Source organism: Colletotrichum godetiae, assembly GCF_030913485.1.
Source record: "Colletotrichum godetiae strain CBS 193.32 chromosome Unknown BDP55scaffold_41, whole genome shotgun sequence".
Lineage (NCBI taxonomy): Eukaryota > Fungi > Ascomycota > Sordariomycetes > Glomerellales > Glomerellaceae > Colletotrichum > Colletotrichum godetiae.
Genome location: NW_026851289.1, coordinates 16,295 through 40,391, shown reverse-complemented (window position 1 = coordinate 40,391; position 24,097 = coordinate 16,295). Strand labels below are relative to the sequence as shown.

Sequence of the window (24,097 nt, the reverse complement as noted above, 5' to 3'; positions counted from 1 at the left end):
GCCATCCATCTTTCAGGTTTGCACATTTCAACACAATTCATTGTGAGGAGCGTAGAGAGTGATTTAAGTTTTCAAGGCCATCAACGGCTCTGTCATTATGGTATCAATAAGAGAAGCTTCCTATACTGTGATCCCCACCTTGGGTCTACCGTCGGAGCTGTAAATCCATGCTATGCTAATCCGCCAATTTTTTGTTTTCCCGTCCATGCCATGCTTTCGTGATAATTGTTGTTTACAATGAAGAAAAGGTCTTCTCAAATGCAGAGATCAAAATGGGAACTGTGGAGATGCATGTTAGACTTTTGGTCATATAAGATATGGTAGGCTTTCTTCAGAAGACTCACCATGTGCCTCTTCGAAGATGAGCATGGGGCGGAGACGGATGGTCTCCTTGCCGCAAGCACCAATATTGACGCCGAGGCGCTTCATCGAGCCCGTGACGGCCGCCGCGCTCTGGGTATCGAAGGCGACGTAGGTTCCCTGGCCCTTGCCGCGAAGATTCATGACGTGGTCAGGGTACTTTTGGGCGAGCTTCTCCATCTCGGCGTAGAGGACTTCACCAACACGAGCCTGTGACACGTGTGAGTTGTAAGTCATCATGCTTCTGGAATAGTTCACTTACGGTTTGCTCCACGAGCTTCTTCTCGCGGATCTCGTCAATGACTGCCTTGCAGACGATGACGCGGGCGGCATCACCCATCCAGCTACAGGTTCGTTAGCGACGATTGAAGAGACATGAGGACATTTGGAGGAACATACGTGTTGAACTGGCGGTAGGCCTTGTCGGGGACCAGCATGCGGTCGCCAAAGTAGTAGCCGGCAGTCTGGGCCTTCTTGGAGAAGGTGACGATATCGGGAGGGGAGGTCAGGTTCCAGTGAGCGTGGCCCCAGAACTTGCCAGTGGCACCAAAGCCTACCAATCACATGAGTACGACTGCATACAGCTTTCGTGTCAACGAGAGTTACTCACCAGTCTGGACCTCATCAACAATCATGACAACAGCATGCTTCTGCGTAATGTCGCGCAGACCCTGGAAGAAGGCGGGGGAAGCGTGGTTGTCACCGCCCTCGGACTGGATAGGCTCAACGATAACAGCAGCAACAGGGCAGTGCCAGCTCTGAATCAGCTCCTCCACCTCCTTCAGGCAGCGCTTCTCCTCGGCCTCGTTCTCGGCCGCGTACTTGTCCAGGGGGTACTTGAGCGCGGGGAAAGAAGCCTGAGGCCAGTTGAAGGACGGGATATCGAGCTTGTGCACGGCCTTGCTGCGCGTGGTGGACAGACTGCCGAAGCCGCGGCCGTGGAACGAGTTCTTGAAGCTCATGATGGCCAGCTCGGGGGAACCGGGCGTGGTGTTGTGCAAGCACGAGTGGATCTCCTCGTGGGACCACTCGGCCTCGCCGCGCTCGCGGCGGCGGTAGAGCATGAAAGCGGCCTTGTAGGCCAGCTCATTGGCCTCGGAGCCGGACTGGGCGGTGAAGATGTGGTTGAGGCCCTCGGGGGCGGCCTTCATGAGGCCGTCTTGGAGGAGGTCGTGCCAGGCGCCCGAGGGGAAGTTGCCGATGGCGGGTCTGTTGACGAGGGCGGAGATCATCTCGGGGGACTTGGCGGCCGCGATGAGGGTGGGGTTGTTGTAGCCTACCGGGATGGAGGCGATCTGGGAGTAGCTGTTTTGAGAAGGGGGAGATTAGCGAGATGCGGGTCGATGGGTGTGCCGGGCGAGGTGATCGGCGGCTGCGGCTGCGGGGGATATCAGACTTACACATCGAGGTACTTGTTGCCGTCAACGTCGACGATGCTGCAGAGTATTGTTGTCAGTTTGGCTCTCAAACGAAACAGCCGTGCGGTTGCTGCGTACTAGTTTCCGGAGCTCTTGTCGTAGTCGACGACGAAGTGGATGGCGCGGGCGTCGAAGAAGGTGTCGAGCTTCTTGGCGCTGGCCTTGGAGATAGGTCCAGGGACCTCCGTGGTGACTGAGTGCTCAATGACGGCAGGCATCTTGAAGGTCTGGTCTTTATCTGAGCAACTGAGCTGTGGTGATCTTGTAAACGAGTCTTGGAGAAGATGCGATGTAGTGTTTGCCGTTTTTCCTAGAGACTCGTGAAGCTTGTTTGATAAAGAAACTAATCGTTAAGTGTTGGGAGATCGAGTATTTATCATCCTTGGTCATGTTCGAGAGCTTCCGTTCGCCCCTCGATCTATGAGAGCCGGGCACGAGCCGGCCGGTCCCGAACCGGCGCCCCATCCGGGCCCAGGCCTAGACGTAAGAGAAATCCCCGCCAAATCTCCATTGAATCTAGCATGGCCCATCCTCAAAATCCCGATTGCGGCTCATTTCAAACGCATTGTGCATTGAGGCGTTTTCGGGGCGAAAGTTTTAGTGTACAGAATTGGTCCGATTTCTTGCCATTTTCAGCGGGTTCAAATCACAAGATGTGTCAAAACCCCCCTCCGAATGCCCCACTCCGGGCCCGGGCCGGTCCCACTCAAAACCACAATTATCGTTCCCACACCGGTATCAGACAGACACAACGATATCGCATTGCCGCCAACTTTGACGCCATCGTGAGAGAGTTCATATAAACAGTCGACCGCATGAGGCTGTCCGGCTTACCGCGGTAGAGTTGTAGACATCAGACCACTTTTCTGCAGGAACCAAAATCGAGGTGCATTACTTTTACTCACAATGGCATCAGTCGCACACCAAGTAAGTGGGGTATTCCCGTCAAAGGACATGAGCCCGTCGATGAACGTCATGCGGTTGCTTACATAGTACTTATTCGTTTGCAACAGTTGAAAGATGCTTCTCTGCTGAAGACATCATGCTACGTCAACGGACAATGGGTTGGCGCCAAATCTGAAAAGGTCTTTTCAGTCGAGAGTGAGTACACTTCTAACGCATGTACTCGGAATGGGCAGCCAAAGCTAACACTTCTCATCAGACCCCTCAACCCTCACCGAGGTAGCAAAGTGTCCCGAATTCGACGAGGCCGACACCGAAGCATCCATCCTCGCCGCCCACGATGCCTTCAAGTCCTTCCGCAAGACCCCGGCACGCGCCAGAGCGCGCCTCCTCCGGAAATGGTTCGACCTCATGATGGACAACGCCGACGACCTCGCCAAGATCATCACCCTGGAGAACGGCAAGCCCCTGGCCGACGCAAAGACGGAGGTCGGCTACGCGGCCTCCTTTTTCGAATGGTTCTCCGAGGAAGCGCCCCGGATCTACGGCGACACCATCCAGGCGAGTAACCCGAGCTGCCGCCTCGTGACGCTCAAGGAGCCGGTCGGCGTCTGCGGCCTCATTGCGCCGTGGAACTTCCCCGCGGCCATGATCACGCGCAAGGTCGGCCCCGCGCTGGCGGCCGGGTGTACCGTTGTCGTCAAGGCCCCTGCCGAGGCACCCCTGACGGCGCTGGCCCTCGCCGAGCTCGCTCATCGCGCGGGGATCCCCGCGGGCGTGGTGAACATCATCACGGCCCTGGATAACACCGTCTCCGTAGGGAAAGTGCTCACGACGCACCCGGTTATCAAGAAGGTGTCCTTTACCGGTTCAACGGGCGTCGGAAAACTGCTGATGAACCAATGCTCCTCGACGCTCAAGAAGTTGTCATTCGAGCTCGGTGGTAACGCCCCCTTCATCGTCTTTGAAGATGCTGATCTGAATGCGGCGCTCAAGGGCCTCATCGCGTCCAAGTTCAGAATCTCTGGCCAGACGTGCGTATGCGCCAACCGGATTCTGGTCCACAGCAGCGTGTATGCCCAGTTCTCGCAAATGGTCGTCGACGCCATCAAGACCTTTACCGTCGGCGACGGATTCGGGGAGACGACGACGCACGGCCCGCTCATCCATAACCGCGCCGTCGCCAAGGTCGACGAGCACGTCAAGGACGCAGTCTCCAAGGGCGCGCGCGTGCTTCTTGGCGGCAAGCCCCTGACCGAGCTGGGGTCCAACTACTTTGACCTCACTGTGCTGGCGGACATGAAGCCCGGCATGAAGATTTGTTCCGAGGAGACATTTGGGCCCGTGGCGGCATTGTTTTCGTTTGATACCGAGGAGCAGGCCGTCGAGCTTGCTAACGATGCGGACGTTGGTCTTGCGGGGTACTTCTTCAGCAAGGACGTGTCGCGGTGCTGGCGTGTGGCGGAGGCGCTCGAGGTTGGCATGGTTGGCGTAAATATTGGTAAGTCGTCCTTTTGGGCGAGTCTTTCATGGGCATGGGAGACTTGTGCTAACGAGCTACTTGTAGGAGCCATCAGTGATCCCGCTGCACCCTTTGGCGGCGTGAAGCAGAGCGGATTTGGTCGCGAAGGAAGCAAGTATGGTATTGACGAGTTTTTGGTGACAAAGATGGTTATGACTGGTATTGAGTAATGCCGCTTTTCCTGTCATGTTTTTGTTTCTTTACTTTAGAATAGACTATACCCTACTAAGTAGATGATAGAATAGGATGCCGGTTCACGTAAATGTGTCCCTGTCATATATAGAGAGCAAGTTCCCTTGAGTGACGAAGACAGTCCAGATGGCGGAGAGAGTAGGAGTGATAGAACTAGGAGTAAGGTATCGAGAGGCAAATTAGTTTCTCACCACCTGCCTATCTTCTTGTACAGTCAAGTAAGTGTAGCTTGTTTTTGATGTTGCTAGTGTCAGTATCTGAGAGGGAATCGGACTTAGTTCAGAGCCATCACGCTTGAAAGCCAAGAGGCTGTCATGGTTGAAATCATCGTCAGCAAGACGAGAAGTAAAGGACACGCTACATTTTGACTCTGGGCATAGGATACATGAAGGTGAGGAGTATCCCTATTCTAACCCACTCACTTTAGGTTTCGTAGGTTTCGCAGTGTAGGTTTACACTGAATTTCCATCAGGTGAGGTATCAAAAGGTGCTCACCCTCCTCTTTTGGTATCCGCCGAATCAAGCCACCAGGGTACCTTGGTCTTCGTGTCATTTAGGTCTGGGAGTCCGACGATGATTCCGGTTCAGAAACCATCGGAGTCATCGAAACACCACCGACAATCTTGGCGCAATCAACGGAATCTCAACACAGCCAGCCCCAATCTGGATCTCAGAACGCCTCAACCCAACCCATTCCCATTCGCTTGACCAATCCAGTGAAATACTCGTCCGAAGCACATCCTCCTTGGCCGTCGCGCGAGCATACCCCGCCATCTGGGTCTGAGGATGGTCCATCCAAAGGCAAGCAGCTGCCGTCAACGGACGAGCAGACCCCGAAGAGGAAGACTCAGCTCTCAGACGAGCAACCTCAACTGCATTCGGATCCGGAACCAGAACCGCAATCAAGGGAACAACTTCCCACCGACACGGAGCCCGCAACTCAATCACGAAATGGGCCTTTCATCGACAATTCCAGCTTGTCCGAAGACTTCGAACAATACGAGAAGGGGAGCAAGTTGGTGTATACCTATCAAGTTCCGCGCCGACCTTACGGCCGCTCTGAGTATCCCAATCCTGCAGGCATCTATAGCGATGACAAAGTTCTGTCCGAAGACGAAAGGCGCCTCTCTCGCACCGGCTTAGTCTATCACGATCGACATATCAGCAATCCTGATCCCACCCAAGACAAGGCTACAGTCCACCTCACCATCACGAAAAACATATCCGGCGGCCCTGTTGCCGGCGCACAGGTCATTTTGTGTAAGGTTGACGAAGCCAAATACGATGGCGGAGCCAAACACGAGGACCGAACGTACAAGCAGCAGAAGGATACTTTCAGACAGTATTTTACAGATAAACGCAGACGGGCGAAGCAGTATGTTGGAGACATTTTCGATCAGAAGAATGCGGGTAGTTCAACTTCATCTCGAGGGGATCGGAGTGAGAAGCAACCAGACGTTGCCGGCAAGGCCCCATTCATTCTAACTATCGACGGGGAACGCTTGACCGTGGGTCAGCTTGCGATTCTCAAGGTGTACGATGCGATGTTCTACCCCTTCACGTGCGGAATGAATCAAGGGCCTTGGAAGGTTACCTCTAGAGCCGATCAGGAGCACACTTGTGAGGCCGGTGCTTACAAGCATCTCTGGACTCACAAGAAAACTGGATATGAACACCTTGCACCTCAATACTACGGATCCTGGGCCATCGAGCTTACGACCACGAATTCGGATGTTGAAGACAAGCAGCGATTCGCCAGAGCCATCATCATGGAGTACATTGAAGGGACCAGCATCGAGGAGCTTTGCTTCCGGACTGCTAAAGAATACCTTCTTGTTCCTCGCAACGGGATGTTGCCTAAGATGGCCGATGGTACCAAGTGGTGCTTCGATAGGAAGCTTCGTTTGGAAGTCTTCGTGACGCTTCTGAAAGGCTACATGAACATGCTTCATCACGGAGTCAATATGCGTCTCGACCCCGAAAACATTCTCCTCACAGGTAAACTTGGAGACGAGCTTCTCACAACGCCTCGCGTTGTGGTGATTGACTATGTCGATGCCCTGATCGACGATGAGAGGAAGGGACCTCTCAGGGTTTACCAACGTTGGAAAAAGTCGCCTCACCCCTGGGGCGAAGTCTCTTTCCCAAAGATGCAATACTTCCACGGCTGGTTTCCCCACCATTGGACTCCTCAACTTTTCGACAGCTGGCTCATTTACATCTCCGGACAATTGGACAATCCGGAGTACATGGACCGCAGTATTTCGAAGGGTCCTGGCTTGCCAAAGGACCCTCAGATGTCGGAGCAACCTGGTTCAGGCCAAGACTCTGAACCTGAGCATTCTTGAGCATACAAAACGCGAGTGTTGAGGAGCTTGCCATCATCACAGAACCGAGGTAACGCATTGGTGCCGAGTTCCGGCCAGGAGACCCTGAGTGTGACGCACTGAGAGTTCGGAGGCCGGGTATGCAGCCTGGGGGGGGAAACACATTCACATAGTGATAACAATTTATTGGGGCATGGGATGAGCGATGTGCATATTGAGACGTGAAGGAACCCGGGATAATTCTGAAGGATAGTTGGAGTTGGGCCTCTTTTGGCAGTAGGCTTGTAGGTGTCATTAGGTAGCTCAACGAGGAATCTCTTTGATCAAGCCCACCTGACTTGGTGCTTTGATTTACTTGAATAGGAAGACACGTCCTGATAGTAAATATTGAGGCGTTCTCTTCACGGTACTGATAAATGCTGTACTGGTGCTCAAAGCAGCGGTGGTAACATCAATGGAAACTGAGAATGTATTGAGCGGCAACCTATCCAGTAACCCGCATGCCCCCTGCGCAACTACCCATGTTTTCTACCACTATTCTTATCCCTGTGGCTATTATTCTTCTAATCTAGCGTTATTCACTCTGAGCCTTTTCCCTGAAGACGACACGAAGGGTCGCAGTAAGGTGGTGGTTGAAAGAAGAGTGATTTGTCTGCTCATTGCCGCTATAAAATCATCCCTTTCCGCTACCTTATACTGGAGTACATGAGCCAAGTATTCCTATAGTGCCTAGACCCGTTCATAACATCTCATTCTTCTGATCCTGCGGAAGCAGCGGGGCTTTGTCAGCATCGCGCTCCTCCGCCTGCCCCAACGAAGCGGTCTTCCGAGCGAGCTCGCGAATCATTTCGGCGTCTTGCTTGCGCTGCTCCTCGTGCTTGTTGTCCAACTCGTGCCTCCTCTTCTGCTTCTCGAAGACCCAAATCGTTAGCGCTTCTCCCTCCCTGCGTTCTTGTTCCTCGCGCCGAGCATCGTTTTCGGGGCCGTCGGCGGAGGTGCGGGGCGTCATGGTGCACCACCATGAGACGATGACGATCACCTCGAAGAGTACGGCCGAGATGGCAAGTAAGATGAGGCCGATGTCCATATCGGGCGTCTTATCTGCCAATGTTAGGGATTTTTTAATTTGACACTCGTGTATAAAGGGGACTCACTGTGTAGAATCGTTGTAGAAAGAGTATCAATTTGGTTCGCTGGACGTCTTGATATTTGCCGCAGTGAAAGGTCTTTGTGGAAATGCTTGGTGGGTGGGTAGTCTGGACTGATTTGATAATAAGGAGAAAACTTTTCCAAGGAGGATGCCGGAAAATTTGGTGATCCAGGATATTAAGTTTCTTTCGCCGGTGGTCTCATGACACGTTTTTGTCGGTGTACGTCTTTGAATACGGGAGATGCGGAAGCCAGCTAGAGTTCTAGGGCTTCGGGTCCGGGTGGGGCATTTCTCGGGCTTAGGTTCCGTATGTGTTAGTGGAACGGGGCGGCCTCCGGCCCTCCGGGTGCCACTCCGCCCGCCGTAGCCGAGATCCACAGCATCTGCTCAGAATGACGACTGACGACGGAAAACATGTGCCATGAAGGAAGATACATGATGTCAAGCGCCTAGGATGATAGATCACTCAATGCCTATTTGCCTCCTAGGGCCTTCTAAACAAGATGGATCGAAGGAAGCAGACTGGCTTAAGGACATCTTTATAAATTCACAAATGTCCAGAACTAGGTTGCCCAAGGCATGTGCTATTCATTAGTCGCTTACATATTCCATGAGTACTACGTATGTAAAAGGGTGTTGAATCACCGGCAGACACGTCACACATTGGGACTCAACCGGTAGGCCTTATCAAATAGTTAGTGCCTCCCCACTCTAACAACAGATATCGGGCCTGGTGGCCTCTGGTCCAGTCGGCTGCTGTTGTTTTTGCATTTTTCTTTCCTGCTCTTGGACTTACTTACTGCTGTATGAAGCAGTTCTGCCTTCATTACGCCGACTGTGTGTAGTATGTAGTAAAACCAAAGGGGGCCCGAAGAAGAGAAAAAGGCATGAAGAACATATGAAATGTACTTCAGATGACTCTGCATATTTTTGCCTTACCTTACCTAGAATAGGTCAATTTTTAACCATGAATGTGGTAGCCTGTGATGCCCACGAGCTATGAATGCCCGTTATTGAGCCGAGATTGAATCTTTGCATGAAGAAAGGCATCAGGGTACTTAGTAAATTATCCAAAATATTCTGGAATGCACGAGGTTCCAGTCATGTCATGGAGATCACAGGTACCTTGAATCGCGAAGCCCCGTGCTTGATCAAATTGACACACTAATCTTCACATATATGGAATTCAGGAGCTGTATGTTTTGCGTGAATATGTGCAATATTTGATGCATCAAGCATGATATTTACGTCCTCGACGGTAAAGTAGTAAGATATGTACATGAATCTGTCGTTGGTCTCTTTGCGTGTACCCGACTCAACACTTCCCCCAATTACAACCACTGAGAAACTCCAACAGGAGAGATAAGGAGCAAGCGATCCAAGCGAAAGCGCTTAGAGCTTGCCGAAGCCAGCGCTGGTGGTAACAGCCTTGGCGTCGTTGGCGGTGCCGGCAGTAGCGACGTTCTTGCCGGCAAAGTTGGCCAGGATGGAGGTGTCGGAGCCGACGAGGGTGCCGCTGGAGCCGTAGGCGTTGAGCTGGCAGGCGTGGCCGAGGTTGGTGGAGCACTTTGCGTTGGTGGTGGAGTCGGGGGAGGCGAAGATCTGGCCGGCGAGACCGGTCTGGTAGGCGGCGACGACGTTCTGGAAGATGTTGCCCTCGGCGACAATCTTGGCACCAGAATCGGCCTCGAACGCGTGGCCGGAGTTGTCGTACCAGTAGTTGTTGACGGCGTGGAGGAGACTGTGATGGAGTTTCGTTAGTTGGAAACTTCGATAGCACACCATGCTCTCGAGGCATGCGCCAAGACTGGCAGGAATTAATACGTACGTGTTACCGGCAACCTTGGGGGCTCTGCCAGAGGTGTGGTGGATGTAGTTCTTCTTGAAGGTGACCATGTCGTTGCTGCCGGTGAAGTAGAGTCCCCAGTAGTGGTGACCGTCGCAGGTAGCGGACCAGGAGGAAGAGCCGTCAATCTCGTTGTTGGAGATGGTGACACGGTTGGAGGCGCCGTTGCCGAGAACGATGTGCTGGCGACCGATCAGGGAGGTCTTGACGTGGTCGATCCAGACGAGGTCGGAGCCGTCGAGAGTGATGGCATCACCACCCCAGACGTACTTGGGGTTCAGGTTGGTAATGTGGATGTTCTAGCACCGGTAGTTAGTCGCTAGCCGCTATGATAGTGACTGATGGAGTGGAACGAGTCTTCATACCTGGATGATGATGTTCTTGGCGCCGCCGGTGATGCGGAGACCCTTGCCAATGATAACACCCTTGCTGCCCTGTCCGATGAGGGACTTGTTGGAGCCGACCTTGATGGGGTTCAAGCCAGCGTTGTCGTAGCTGTGAAGAGAAGATATAAGTATCATGAAAGTCACAATGTATCCGCAGGATGTAAGTGGTTCTCTACGTACGTCGTGGAGACCTTGGGGGCGTTGGGCTGGTAGTTGGTGCACCAGTTGTCCTTGTTGATGGCAGTCTGGCAAGCAGAGCCGGTACCCCAAGGAGCGCAGCCGGTGGCGGTGGTGGTGCCCTCAGTGTTGCGGAAGTCAAAGGTCTTGGTCAAGACGATGACGCGGGCGGAGGAGTCGGTAAGGTAGGAGACAAGCTCGGAGGTGGTGGAAGGGTAGACGGCAGTGGCGCTACCACCACCAGTAGTTCCCTTGGCGAAGCCCTCAGCGGCGCCAGAGACGGCGTCGGCTGCGAGAGCCAAGGGGGCGAAGGCAGCCAGTGCCGCGGAGAGAAGAGCAGATCTCATAGTTAGAAGGCTTTCGAATAAGAAGAATAAAAACGTAGATACAAAAGAACGAATAGGTTTTGGTCGGATGTGAAAGAGAGACAAGAGGACGAAAGCCGCTGGAGTAAGAAGGAGCTTCCAAGTCAAAGAGCGCGGCTCAAGGTCGATCATATATGTTTGTTGGAAACTGTGCCGCTGTTCGACGCCGCTCCTTCAACGAACCCCCTTCCTCCATGTCTTCCTTCTCCTTTCCCAGGTAGTACGGATAGAGTAGCCCCCTAACCACCAAGCCTTTCCAAGAGAACCCCCCGCCAGCAGGGCCAGACGAAGGCCTCATCTCACGGCTCCTCATCCTTCTAGGCCTTCCAAAGAAAAGCACACCCCCAATTGCGCAGTCGGCCGAGGAACATTGCTTAATCCACCCACACTACTTTCCGAAGAATCATGGCGTTAGGTGCCGGAGCCGACTTGTTCGAGGGATAGAGTGGTGGGTAGTCTCCACTGATTCGTGGGGATTTGCTGCGCTCTGTAACCCCTTCATCTACCACGTCACCCCCGTCTGACCCGGGGTTGCGGTGATAGCTTCGGCGGCACAATCCGAATCGAGCCCGTCGACGAAGACGTTCGGCTTAGTTCGCGGGTCTCGCACGGCCTCGCACTCGTCTGTGGCGTCACTTCCATCAATGAAAAGACGAACAGAGATCTCCGCTGGTAGGGCCGCGTAAGGGGGGGAGAGGGGCGGGACTTGGGAAGTGTGGCTGCCCCAGGGCCCGGAGGCAGACTAAAGACTCCCAGCGATGGAGCTCGGAAAGGACCTGCTGCAGTGAGATGTCACGGGGTGTCTAAACCAGTCAGTACTCATGTCCACGAGCGGCAGTTCGCGTTCCTAGGGTACCATTCGTTTTTGAGAGGAGAGACGCTCCGTCTGCAAGGTGCCAAACATGGGTTCAGAGAAATTTCCGCCACTAAGGACACATGGGATCCGAGAAAAGGAGCTCCAACATGCAGAGCACCACGCTCTAGGCTCTCCATAACTCGTTCCGATGAAACGGTTGGAAATTTCCCGGTTGATGGCGTACTTTCTGACATTTGTTGGCATCAGCGAAACTGGGCAAGCCGCAAACGCCACACCGCGGCACATACATGGAAGAGTAATACGCGCGTGGGCATCTATACTCAGTCAGACTCCAGAGAGACCCAGTAAATCAGAACAAACCAGGGGTTGTGAGAAAATAAGCTAACAAGCTTCTAGCCTCGGCCTGTCTCCGACTCTACGTGTGACAATGTCACATAATATGTCGTCCTGAGAAGGGATAAGATCTGTTAAGCATAAACCGCGGTAGGCGCATCAGGCTCCATTTATTTGGCCCAAGCTCCTTCGTGGACTTGGGTAGATTTTTACTTTTCGGTTACACGTGTATTGTGACGGCAGTCAGTTCTCCCGTACTGTAAAGAGAAACCTTTTTTCAAGGACCTGGTCTGCGGAGGGAGAGAAAGTCAATCGGAAGCAGAAAAACACACACGCCATTTCTGCTTGGTGCGGGTTGTCTCTCCTTAGTGTTTCGAGTCAGGGTGAACGTGGGCAGCCGGATGCCTCGAACAGGATTAGTTTGGACGGGCTGATATGAGAAATAGGCGGCTAATGCCTCTCGCTGACATTTTCTTTTCGCAATCCGTGCCCATTCAGGGGTGGGATCCAATCCCGGGCAGAATTGGCACAAAGGTGTCTAGTGTAGGTCCCAGAGACCAGGATATGCATGCCAAGAAATAGATTGAGCCTCAAGCCCAGCCCACGAGGAACTCGAGAAAGCCCCATATCGAGGAGCCACAGGGAGCCACATCTCGAAAGATATCCGATATCAAGCCACAAGGATGACGAGGATGAATTGTGGTTCCCGTCACTTCTTCAAAGGATCGACTATTCCGGTGAGATGGAAACTCTTGTGGGAACTCTGGGAACAGTACCACCAACACCCAGTATTCCCGACCTGTTCCCTTACATCCCTTTGACCATCAAAATTGGATCTCGGCTCTGTTTGCCGGGACGCACGGCAGCAGCGGTCAGACCGTCAGAACGGCGGATAGAAGCGAACCAGAACCTCCAATGCCTCCAATCATCGTGGTCAGCCTAAACCTGTGTTTACAGTGATCGGCAACTCTCTTTCCTGGGAGGGAACGCTGTTCCATAAAATACGGCTTTGTGAATTGTCAAGGTACCATTCAAAGTTGCAGTTCATATATTTATATTAATTCCTCGGTACGACCCCTCCCCTCCTTGCCTTACCAATGCTGATGGAGGCAAATTGAATTCGATCCGCTCCCATCCCTTCCTCCCCCCACCGTCCCGACCCGGGCGTCGTTTTCCCTTTGCCCATATTGCCATTTCACAGCTCATACGACTTTAGACTTCACCGGGGGCTCTGGTGTTCTCAACAAACTCTCTCTCGCGCGCCAAGATCTCCTTCTCAGCCTTGGTGTTACCCTCTTTGGGCAGATAAGAGAAGATGACAGGAATCAGCGCCGCCAGAATGGTTCCGAAGCCGGTGAAGGCACCCGTGACCGCGAACCCCTTTACGAACCGGGGCCCGTCCGACGAGGGCCAGAGCCTACTGCCGTAGACCGCCGAGAGATTTCCGACAGAGTTGACTAGGGCCACCACCACCGCGCGCTTTTCCGCAGGGAGCGAAATGACCTCGGAAGTCCAATTAAGCATGAGCGGGAGCGCCGTGTACAGGCCGGCAATGTAGAAGCACAGCATGGCATACACGACTTTGGGGTTCGACACGGTCACGCAGACGAGCGTGCAGACGAAGCTGAGACACATGCACCCCGTGATGTGCCACCTGCGGTCCCTCGTCTTGTCGGCCGTGTACGAGAGCACGAGCAGGAAGACGGCGCCGACCATCCAAATAGGGATGGTCATGTACTGCGCCATCACCGACGTGTAGCCCATCTGCTTGACAATGGTGGGGATGAAGTAGGAGATGGTGCAAGAGCCCAGGTCCATCGTGAAGAGCACCACAAAGACGTACGTCCGCGGGTCGGCCAGCGCGGCCTTGAGAGATTGCCAGTGGGTGAGGCGCTGGCCGTGTCGCGCCGCCGTCGTTTGCCGATCGTGGATCATGCGGACCACGGCGAGCTGCCGTTCCTCCAATGAGAAGCGCTTCGTCGTCTCGGGGAAGTCGAGCAGCACAAACTTGAAAATCATGGCGAACCCGACTGTGCAGACGCCCTCAATCAGATAGAGCCATCGCCACCCTCGCATGCCTCGGACGCCTTCCATATTGCCGGTGATTGCGCCAGCGAGGAGGCCGCTCACTGCGCCGGAGCACACAGAAGCGGTGTAAAAGATTGAGAACCTCTTGCCTGTAAAACGCAATTTCAACTTTAGTACGAGCTGACGTAGACCAGTTGTGGGGCTTGGCATCTATCCGTACTTGAGCTACTTTCAAAGATGAAAAGTAGATTAAAGTACGGAACTTGCGGGTGACGCCGTGATAGTAGGTAATTAGGTACTTACCGATTTCTGCCTTTTTGTACCAGCAAGTCATCACGTACAAGACACCAGGGAAGAATCCAGCCTCGATACAGCCGAGAAAGAACCGAAGAGCCAGCATTCCTTCATAGTTCTTGACAACCGACATCACAGAACACACGGTGCCCCAGACAATCATGATACCGGGCAGGTAGTATGACGGGCGAGATCGAGTAAGCAACATATTCGAAGGGACTTCGCAGACGAGATAGCCAATGAAGAAGATGGAAAGCAACATGGCATATTCTGTACCATCATCATGTCAATACCGAGTTCTCTGAGTTCTTTGGTCTGAACTAGTACAGGGGGGGGGGGGGGGGGGGGGGCGCTTACGATCGTCTGTGAGTTTGAGGTCTGCTTCCATACCAGCAACTTTGGCATTGCCCTTTGTGACAAGTCAGTTCAGACAACCCTGCGCGTAATCTGCCGCGATAGACTCACGATATTCTGCCTGTCGATATACGCTAAAATGTACATGAACCATAACGTCGGCCCCTGCCATTGGTGTTAGCATCGCGCCATTGCTGACTCGGCTTTCGACTACTGTTCAACCCAGCAGACGAGCCAGGGGGGGAGAAGAAAAAGACTAACCATGTATAAGTCGAGCTTCCGCACGAGGGCCTTCTCTTCCGGAGAGTCTGGAACATAGTTTGCCAGTGCTTGTTCCAATTCCAAGTCGTGCTCGGATAGCGTAACCTTCTCAGTGTACGCCTCGGCCGTGTCCGCAGCATCGGAAACCTCTGGCTGAGGCTTGTCTTTCTTGATGTCGGCCATGATGAACGGGACTGGTTTTTCGGTTGACCTGGACTTGTTCGCAGTTCAAGCAATACGTCGATCACAGAGACCACATCACCAAGGGCTTCACTTTGGTCGAAGGGGTACTAGTGCTCTTATTAAGTCTTATCTACTTAGCATTGGTGCTAACGATCAACCAGCGTATCACGCGTAATGCGTGCGCTGAGTCGGAAGACAGCCGTCTTCCTTAGATACGGGACAGATTGAGTTGGGCGTGGCTAAACCCCGCATTGTTATCGGTAGTTCAACTATAGAGAGTTTAATAGACCGAAACCAGGATGACCGAAGCAACTTGTTATCTCTCCATTGCGACGGTGACCGTATCTTCGCACGTTCCACCCCCAGCCACTATCACCGTCCCCCGCGTTTCCACACTGAAGATACCCGTGCAGCGTGATAAACGAGTTAACAGTTGGGTAAAAGCAATCTGGCGGGGTTCTGTCATTCCGGCTGCAAATGATAGATGACCGACGGTGCGTTAGACTGCCTGGGCAGTTATTGGCAGTATCATTCCGGATATCGACAACCACTGAAGAGTGGGTCCGGTCCCGAGGCCGGTTGGTCTGTGTGACCCGGCCCGGTGCACTTACTCACGGACTAAGGTAGGAACATCTCTCCAAGTCTCTATCAATACGGCCGGCATTGCGATATACAAACCGTTGAACAAACCACGGATATCGTACACGAATATCCGCACTTGCTAACGCTACCAAATAGCCGGGTCGAGTTCATGTCGCAGCCGGCCGCCAATGCCACATGGCCACGGTACCAAGCCGCCTAGCGACTGGAACGTTTTCTTACTTCTCCCGCGGCCAAAGGCTTTGCCGCAACCTCCACCTCCACCGCCGCCGAGGGAGAAGGCGAAGGCGATGCCGTCCCATGACCGGAAACCTTCTGCACTAGCCCTCTACGCTGGTGCCTCGAACTGAGCAACCTCGCCTTCAGGCCCCTCGTCGAATCCAAGGGCCAGGAATTCCGACCCGCCATCATGGGACATTTATAACAATCAGACGGGACCAAAGAGCGCATAGACCGAGCAACATCGATTTGCTCAGCTGGTGGAAGTTACATCTACACTCTTCTTCCTATATCTCTTCGTAGTACGCAGCTTTTATTAGCCGGTGAACACTTGGCTTCCTTTTCCTAGAAGATTAATAGCACACTTCAACCAGTGACATTCCATTGAGTAACTCTCTTGGAGAACGCTCTGACCCTATTCTAATGAGGCTTTCAGACGTCTCAAGGAGCCTTATGTACAGTTTATAGGGGAATGCAGCATCACAGTCTTCGACATCTTACAAATATATGATCCAGAAGCGTCACGAGCGCAACAGCGCATGTGCGAAGACGGAGGCGTAGTTGCCTGGTAGGTGATGAAAGTTTTGTTCGATTCGAGTATCATAGGGGCTTTGTGGTGGCAGGGTACCGCCGTTGTGTCTTAGAAGAGACTGTTGGAAGGAGCGAGGGTGAGATGGCCAGGACTTGGTAGAGAGGAAGCGAGAGGGTGACGAAATGATCCACCGGTAGGCACATAAGTAACCCCCTATGTCATGTCATTACCACTATCTTCATCTCTACTGTCCTTATCACTATTTCATTAAGATGTCTTGAGGATATTTTTTGAACTATACTCAAAAAGGAGACTTGAAGAAAAGATAGCGATGGTAGTAATGGGAGAGAGTGAGAGAGAGACTATGCGCAAAGGCAAAGTGCTGAGCTTTGTTGCGATGTAGATGCCGTGGCTCAAACACCACAAGAAAAGCCACAGACCAAGGACGGTGTAATGTAAACAAGGTACGAGGGCGAAAGGGCATAAAGCGAAGAGAGAGGTGAAAGACAATTGTCAAGTGCGTTTGTAGTCAGACGGCGAGGAAAGAATCAAGTCTCGAACCTTCCAAAGTGGAAAGGTGAGATGTATTGTGAAATAATAAGGTGAAGCACATCAGGTAGGTATAGATGATTCACGATTCCTTGTGTTTGCGTCTCATCCTTAAACACATCTCAACTACCATTCGTCTCAAGATTATTTCAATTTACCAGACCCGTACTACAGCACACCGCTTTTGGTATTTGAGATAATTCAAGCCGATATCAGCGTTTCTCTACAACCACGACGACGACTTGGCCTAGTCACCAGCACTGTTGCCAGAAAGTCGAATCGCCTCACGATGACACAACAGGGGCAGAAGCAGTGGTAGAAACAGCGTTAAAGTACGTAAAAGTACAGAGATATTCGTTCAATTGACTACTCACCTACTCTATCCCCACGAACCAACAAAGCAATAGAAGACCCCTCCCTCACCCTAAACTCTTCCTGCCCACCCACCCTCAATATCGCCGAAATAGCATACGAATGCACAGTCAACGACACAAACATGGCCGGATCCGTCGCGAAAATCTCCTCCAGCACCGCCTGCTTCCTCGCGACATGCTCCTCCGTCGTCTCAAACCGATCAGCCCTCCAAAGCCGATCCTCCTCCGTGAACCCAGGCTCGAAACGATACCGCGGATACGCGCCCTCGATCCAGCGCCGCGGACTCCGCTTGTCGCACGTGTGGTCCGTCATGCGCTCTCTCAGCCCTTCCTTGATGAGGGGTCGGAATTCCCGGCCCCCTTTGGCTTCGACGAGGGGCCCAAAGGCGAGGTTGCTCGTTTCGAGGCACCGGCGGAGGGGGCTGGTGTAGAAGGATTCCGGGAAGGGGACGCCGTCGCCTTCGCCTTCTCCCTCGGCGGTGGTGGAGGTGGAGGTTGCGCGCGCCCAGAAGGTGCTTAGGTCTTTTGCTTGCTGGATGCCTGTGTCGACGAGCTCTGCGTCGAGCCATGTCACGACGCCGTCTCCGTCGAGGTGGGACCAGTATCTCTGCATGCCTCTCGTCAACTTTCTTCGGCCTCATCAAGGTTGAGGAGAGCGGACTCCCAAAAAATAAAATAAACTCACATCCCACTCAGCCGTCCCAACCTTTGCTGCTTGGACGTTGTGGTATCCGAGGCCATGCCTCGTCAGGTACAAGACCTTGTAGTCCACACCGTCGGGGCTCTCAGCGTTAAGCCTCCTCACATGAGAGGCGAATCGCTCCCAGGGCCTGGCACCACCACTACCACCCTCGGCCATTGCTACGTCGCCGTCACCATCAGTAGCCGCGTCGCCGAAGGTCTTGTCGAGGAGTCCAAGACTTGGCTGCGTGGTTGCTTTCCCGTTTGGACTGGCATCGGCGATCTTGTAGTAGTCCACAAAGTACTCGGGCAGGATTGTGAATCTATATCGGCAGAGGTCGGACGTTGGGGCGGCCATTTTGGTTGCGGCGAGGAGTGCGGGGAAGAGGCTCTGGGGGAGCATGAGCTGAAAGGGAAACGTAACGGTATATATGCAACCCAAGGGTTCAAATGCAAAGGATGGAAAAGACCTTGGGCTGGGGGTTTCCGAGGGGACTAGCTTGAATAAAAAATCAATACCCGTGGAGTCTGAACAAGGCTTTCGAGGCTGAGCAAGTTACCGGTCCAGATCTGGTCTAAACTCTGACGGCGTTATTAGTACAAGCAAGCCCCTCAATTCACCGTGTCCGCCTCGAGATCTGCCTTGGCGATGTGAGTTTCGAATGCCTGGACAATGACTTCGTCGTGATGAGCACCAAAAAAAAAAAGGTCAAAACCTCTGAATAATTCACACAGATTTCAAGAGGAATTAAAAAAGAAAGATGTCAATCACTATTGAATTAGTGAGCGAAATCCACACACAAATCCCGTCGTCAATCTACCCCGCTTTACCCTTGGCCGCCAACGACATCCGCCTCATCACAATCCAAGCCAAAGGCAACGGCGACAACCCTGACAGCCTTAGCTGCTCTCTCCACGTATCCAGCCTCGACGACTCGACACCCTACCACGCCCTCTCATACACCTGGGGCCCGGCCACCGTCCAAGAAGCCGACGACAGGCCCGCCACCAGCATCACCTGCAACGGCCACGCCATCCTCATCACGCACAACCTTTGGACCGCGCTCCTGCGGATACGAGACAACCCAGAGCTCGCGAGCAAAAGGTTCTGGATCGATGCCATCTCCATCAACCAGACCGACGATGCGGAGCGCTCGAGGCAGGTCCAGCTCATGGCGAGCATCTACAGCTCTGCCTCTTGCGTGCTAATCTGGCTGGGCGAGGAAGACGACCACACGGTCAAGGCGCTACGCCTAATACACCACCTCACGACGATAGACGCACGACACCTGGCCAGACTAACTCCGCAAAGCATATCCCAAAGCCCGCTCTCACGGGACCGCGGAGGCGGCGACGACGACGACGACGACAACGACGACATCCTCCACGACCCCACATCCTGGGACGCCGTCCGAACCCTCTTCCGGCGCAACTACTTTTGCAGATCGTGGATCATCCAAGAAGTCGTCCTCGCGCGCTCCGCCACCGTCCTCTGCGGCCGCCAAACAACCTCGTGGACGCACCTCGAATCCGTCTCCCACTTCCTCTCCACCACGTCCTGGTCCTCCCACTTCTCCTCCACCAGCCTCCTGCGAGACACCACCCCAGGCGCCTGCCACCACAACGTCCCCACGATCCTCAAGGCGAACAAAGCCTCCCGCAACCGCCTCGAGGGCAACAACAACTACGCCTCCGCCCTCGCGCACGCGCTGGTACGCACGCGACACTTCCGCGCCACGGACCCGCGGGACAAAGTCTACGCGCTCTTTGGTCTCGTGGGGCTGGACGGCGGCAGCCCGGTGCGCGACAGGCGGCGGCTGCGGCCCCTGTACGGCGACGAGGTCACCGTGGAGTCCGTCTACGTCGCCGCCGCCGTGCAGATCCTGGAGGACACGGACGACTTGTTCCTGCTGTACTGCGTCGAGGGGGACAAGTTCCGAGATGCCGCGCTGCCGTCTTGGGTGCCGGATTGGCGGTGCGATAAGGCGTTGGGGTTGCGGGTTACCGGGTACCGCCGGTTTGATGCCTCTGGGGGGCTGCCGCGGACGCTGGTGATTCGTGAGTCTTGCAGGGTGTTGGAGATGCGGGCGTTGAAGATTGACGTGGTTCGGGTTGCTGCTGAGACGAAGCACGAGATCTATTTTGGCGCACCGTTCCCGACGTTGATGAAGATCCTGATGGGAGAGGACCCTCGCGTGGACGAGGGAGTGTTGAATGCAGTCTGGCGCTCTCTAGTGACCAACACCGGAGGTGACCCGCCGCAGTGTCCAATAGATGAGAGATACAAGGGGGCGTTTGTGCACTGGATTACAGAGAGGCTTGATGCGATATCTAAAGGTCTGAAAGGCGGAGAGGATGCTCAAGTGGCGGCCATGATTGCCTACTTTCGTCGTTTGAGCCAATCTATGCCGCCAGCTCCTGGGATGGAAGACTACAATACCGCATTCTCCCATGGGTTGCATCTGAGGCTCTTTGAGACGTCTGGAGGCTTCATCGGGCTTGGTTCAGAGTGTCTTCAGATGAATGACTCAATCTGGATCGTTCCTGGCTCACGTGTACCATTGATATTCCGGAAGAAAGGACCAAGCCATCACCGGCTGGTAGGGGGTGCATATGTCCATGGTGTGATGCAGGGAGAAGCAGTCAAATCGAGCAATGTCAAGACACATGAGTGGGAAACTCTGTCTGTCGAATAAATGCCAGAATTAGCTTTACACTCCGATGAAGAATACGAACAAGAGCTCGAACTCACCGGAAATACCAATAGTGTGAAGCATTGAGCACACAATCCACTCCGACTGAATGGGAATCCCAAAGAGACATACCTTGGATGGGGAACTCGGCTTTAGACCCATTGATGACGGTCAATGATGGATATTTTCATCTTATATTCCTTCTTCTTTTAGTAAACACTCGCTTCGGGGTATCTCAGCTCTCAGATGACTATTCTCCATGACGCCACATTTCGCAAGAGCACTTTCACTTCAACAAGCCAGAGTCTCTAAGGCAGCTCCCAAAGCTTCCCAGCGGCGTCTCTTCTTTCATCACCAAACTTCTCGTATCCACCAACGGCACCATGGAAGGTCTTCCATGTGCGCACTGAAATGGGAACGAGCACCGACTGAGCCTCCGAACAAGAGCCTCGCATTCGTCCCTGGACAAGACATCATTAAACATGATGGCACCTACTCGAGTTAGCATCCTAATTTGTAACGTATTAAATTCGAAACTTACTGCGGCAGGATCTCGAATTGAGCAAGTCGAGGATCCCTTGAGGACATCCGTGAAAGTTCGATACCCAGTCGACCTCTTGACTGCTACTCCCAGCAGCGAAACTGAATGGCCTGGAACTTGGACTGCCGTCTTCCTCTGCTTTCCATATTTCGTGCCGAAGAAGGTCTGCGAGCAATTTCGGCTCGGATCTGCATCGCTCGAGGATGCTGGGTGGTAGGCTGAACACGTCCACCTTGGGGAGCTGCCTGCTTCTGTGCCGCCAGTCTGTCGGCTCAGGTTCATCAATGTTGTAGAATACACCCCATCGGCGTAGATGGTGGACGTATTTGCGTAGCAGTCTGCACTCCTTGGACGAGAATTCGAACTGCAAGGGCTTTTCAAGAGCCTCCGTCTGTGCAAGTACCTCTTTCTGGCGATTAGCAGTGTAAAAATAGTCTCGCATCAGTGACTCGAGTCGACATCTCTCGTCCGCAGCGTGTTGATCGATCAAGACTAGTACGGAATTCGTTTGAATAACTGGCAGGTTTCCGCCAGAGATCAGATCTCGTCTCAGCTTTACCAGAATAAATTTGCTGTCAACCTGGGAGACGATTTCTGCTTCCATCAATGCAGCTTTGGAGACTCGACCAGACAGCTTGATATTCGACGTGTGGTCTCCGTGTGAACATCCAGTGGTGTCAAGATCGAGGGAATGAATCAGGTTCTGCTTTTTTTCTGCCAATGTACCATTTAATTTAGGTACTGGGGGGTCGACAGGCTGGAAGACGGGGTTCTCCCATTTTGAAAGAATCCCCCTGAGCCTGTCGCTCGGCGGTTGAGGCTTCCGGTCACCACTCGGCTTGAAAAATTGAGAAGAAGAAGGCAGCAAGTTGAGATGGCCTCTTACTTCCCCATTGTCATCAGGCCTTGCCGAAGATGGATTGAATTGATTTTCCTCTACCTCAACCGATGACTGCGTGCAAAGCTGAGATTGTCCAGCAGGCTCATTTGTAGCACCGGGATGTTTGCCAGGTGCGTCTTGCTTTGACGAAGATTTCGGCGTCAAATCATCAAAGGGCTTTCGCAGAAGATTCCCGGACTCATCGAGGTACCGCAAGCTAGGCTGAGCTTTCGAAATGTCCTCACCCAACTCTTGTTCCGCAGTGTGTCTGATGGTGGCTCCTAGAGCGGCCTCTGAGGACAGGGGAGTTGATGCTCCCGATTTCGAGGTGCCTCCAGATGGCCGTCCTATCTTCACTCGTTGCCAGAGATCAAAAGGGGACTCTGGCCTCGACAGCGGGGTAGCTGAATTCGATCGACTGGTCGTCGACGAGACTGTCCGCGACCGGCTACCTTTGCGCCTCCCTTCTGTACTACGAGAATCATCTCCATGATGCTTGTTACGAGAAGAGCCCTGAAGAGAAGTAGTGACTTTGTGGGGTCGGAAATGATGCTTCTTTAAGAACTCGTAACAGACAAGTTTGAGCAGGTCAATCATGTTCGCCAGGGTGTGGTTCCGCTCCTCAAGTAGCTCTTCGAAAGATGAAGCTACGAGAGGACGTGCACGGGAAGAAGAGCTGACTTGAAAGTAGAACATTGGCCACCGATTCAAGCCTCGTCTCGGCTTGGCAATCTTTGCTGAAGGTCCCCTTGAACCTGGAAGAAGGACGTCGGGCGAATCGCTTGAGGCGTCCGCGTCCTCCTCTATAGCAAAACCGGAATTGACAAAGACACGATTGATCTCATTGTACAGGACGTTGGTTCCGTGTTCATTAGACACGGGATGGATACCGAAGCTGATGAATTGAGCTCGACGTGTGGCCACGGGCTTCAGCGCTATGCATCCTGCAATGGTCAACTTCCCAACGGATGCGCCGATGGAAGTCCAGACTATTTGGTCCAAGCCGTCCACAAGACCTGATTGTGTCAGGGTGCGTGATGACCGAGTTACCATGTCCGACTTGGGTGTTGTATTGGGCCTGAAGCGTGTCTCGTTGTTGTTGACACTGTCTCGGACGTAGAGAGCAACGCTCGAAGGCCAGGCTAGCAACAGAGCAGTCAGGTCATGCAGTAATCGGCCCCATTCCTTGTCCACTGCAACTTTTTCTGAGGCTGCAGCTCTCTGCTTGACTCTGACGGCCATGGAGCCGAACAAGTCTCTAACGGTGACGCGGGTTCCATGGCTGAAGGTCACTAGGCGTTGCTCCGGCAGGGCTGGGATATTGCGTGCCAAGACCTTTGAGTTGTGAATGGTAACAGAGCTTTGCGAGTTGTGGAGATGGTGGTGGGAGGTGATGGAGAGCAGAGACAGAGCGGCAACAGAGGCTAGAAAGTTTCCGTTGATGCCGTGGCAGTCTATCTCGGGTGAGAGTCTTGATGTATCTGAAGATGTTTTAGCAAGTGCACGCTAAGATGGGTATATGTAGCTCACGATGGTGCTTGACCAGACCACCATTCTCTCGAAACTCCAGGGGTAGAATGCCTAACCCATCGTCATCGACCGTGCAATTGCCACGGGAGTAGTCGATAGTAACGTTGACTCTTGTGGCTCCGGCATCGAGGGAGTTCTTGACGAGAGCGCATACGACGCCGTTGAGAGACGTGACTGTGGCTGAGGACCTGATGCGGCGGATGACGTCCTCTGGCAAGGGCTTGATGGACATGACGGCGGTTGGGGGAATCAAGGCGCCATGTCGACGAGACGCGTCAGGATGAGCCACCGGGGATGGCTGCGTACGTGCATGGATGTCGGCAGTTGCTGATTTACACGGCTATGGCAGCTACCTACCAGTGTTTTGTTGATTAAATCAACGATGACAACTTCTGCTGGTCTCAGGTCGGAACTTGTGCACTGAAAGGAAGGCGACGTCGGGAGCGGCGATAAGACAGCGATAAAATGGTGGTTTCTGATAAGATAAGATAAGATAAGACAAGACAAGACAGGGAGCGGACGACCCAACGCCCTCAGGTGTGGCTGCCCCTGCTTCCAAATCACACCAAGAAGGCGCCATGT

At 53.4% G+C, this 24,097-nt stretch overlaps 9 protein-coding genes across 9 annotated transcripts; 3 read left to right on the top strand and 6 right to left on the bottom strand.

The window, feature by feature from the left end:
* Nucleotides 1-226: 226 nt before the first annotated feature.
* Nucleotides 227-2,102, bottom strand: BDP55DRAFT_674075 (aminotransferase class-III). The gene is made up of 4 exons (XM_060575638.1): nt 1,857-2,102; nt 1,761-1,796; nt 971-1,665; nt 227-913 (listed from the first exon to the last, which is right to left on the bottom strand). Exons 1-4 carry the CDS (start codon nt 1,994-1,996, stop codon nt 705-707), a joined length of 1,080 nt encoding a protein of 359 aa, XP_060426011.1. The 5' UTR covers nt 1,997-2,102; the 3' UTR covers nt 227-704.
* A 582-nt stretch (nt 2,103-2,684) lies between these two features.
* Nucleotides 2,685-4,373, top strand: BDP55DRAFT_696359 (succinate-semialdehyde dehydrogenase; the record flags this gene model as incomplete). The annotated part of the gene is made up of 4 exons (XM_060577572.1): nt 2,685-2,705; nt 2,792-2,879; nt 2,941-4,182; nt 4,249-4,373. The coding sequence occupies 4 exons, from the start codon at nt 2,685-2,687 to the stop codon at nt 4,371-4,373; spliced, it is 1,476 nt and encodes a 491-aa protein (XP_060426010.1).
* A 148-nt stretch (nt 4,374-4,521) lies between these two features.
* BDP55DRAFT_635221 (uncharacterized protein) lies at nt 4,522-6,743 on the top strand (the record flags this gene model as incomplete). Its single annotated transcript, XM_060572749.1, has 5 exons — nt 4,522-4,554; nt 4,610-4,613; nt 4,658-4,827; nt 4,868-4,927; nt 4,953-6,743. 5 exons carry the CDS (start codon nt 4,522-4,524, stop codon nt 6,741-6,743), a joined length of 2,058 nt encoding a protein of 685 aa, XP_060426009.1.
* A 718-nt stretch (nt 6,744-7,461) lies between these two features.
* BDP55DRAFT_731698 (uncharacterized protein) lies at nt 7,462-7,809 on the bottom strand (the record flags this gene model as incomplete). The annotated part of the gene is made up of 1 exon (XM_060579841.1): nt 7,462-7,809. One exon carries the CDS (start codon nt 7,807-7,809, stop codon nt 7,462-7,464), a length of 348 nt encoding a protein of 115 aa, XP_060426008.1.
* Nucleotides 7,810-9,077: 1,268 nt separating this feature from the next.
* BDP55DRAFT_706420 (pectin lyase) lies at nt 9,078-10,628 on the bottom strand (the record flags this gene model as incomplete). The annotated part of the gene is made up of 4 exons (XM_060578055.1): nt 9,078-9,613; nt 9,701-10,017; nt 10,084-10,213; nt 10,285-10,628. The coding sequence occupies 4 exons, from the start codon at nt 10,626-10,628 to the stop codon at nt 9,265-9,267; spliced, it is 1,140 nt and encodes a 379-aa protein (XP_060426007.1). The 3' UTR covers nt 9,078-9,264.
* A 2,160-nt stretch (nt 10,629-12,788) lies between these two features.
* BDP55DRAFT_275002 (allantoate permease) lies at nt 12,789-15,065 on the bottom strand. The gene is made up of 5 exons (XM_060566451.1): nt 14,734-15,065; nt 14,584-14,637; nt 14,476-14,527; nt 14,128-14,388; nt 12,789-13,973 (listed from the first exon to the last, which is right to left on the bottom strand). The coding sequence occupies exons 1-5, from the start codon at nt 14,914-14,916 to the stop codon at nt 13,009-13,011; spliced, it is 1,515 nt and encodes a 504-aa protein (XP_060426006.1). The 5' UTR covers nt 14,917-15,065; the 3' UTR covers nt 12,789-13,008.
* Nucleotides 15,066-17,182: 2,117 nt separating this feature from the next.
* BDP55DRAFT_559265 (phosphoglycerate mutase) lies at nt 17,183-18,229 on the bottom strand (the record flags this gene model as incomplete). The annotated part of the gene is made up of 2 exons (XM_060569886.1): nt 17,183-17,797; nt 17,876-18,229. The coding sequence occupies 2 exons, from the start codon at nt 18,227-18,229 to the stop codon at nt 17,183-17,185; spliced, it is 969 nt and encodes a 322-aa protein (XP_060426005.1).
* BDP55DRAFT_275300 (heterokaryon incompatibility protein-domain-containing protein) lies at nt 18,177-20,709 on the top strand. The gene is made up of 2 exons (XM_060566452.1): nt 18,177-18,522; nt 18,607-20,709. The coding sequence occupies exon 2, from the start codon at nt 18,633-18,635 to the stop codon at nt 20,565-20,567; it is 1,935 nt and encodes a 644-aa protein (XP_060426004.1). The 5' UTR covers nt 18,177-18,522; nt 18,607-18,632; the 3' UTR covers nt 20,568-20,709.
* A 141-nt stretch (nt 20,710-20,850) lies between these two features.
* On the bottom strand, nt 20,851-23,747 carry BDP55DRAFT_559224 (uncharacterized protein; the record flags this gene model as incomplete). Its single annotated transcript, XM_060569879.1, has 4 exons — nt 20,851-21,056; nt 21,106-21,925; nt 21,992-23,466; nt 23,516-23,747. 4 exons carry the CDS (start codon nt 23,745-23,747, stop codon nt 20,851-20,853), a joined length of 2,733 nt encoding a protein of 910 aa, XP_060426003.1.
* Between the last annotated feature and the right edge of the window lie 350 nt (nt 23,748-24,097).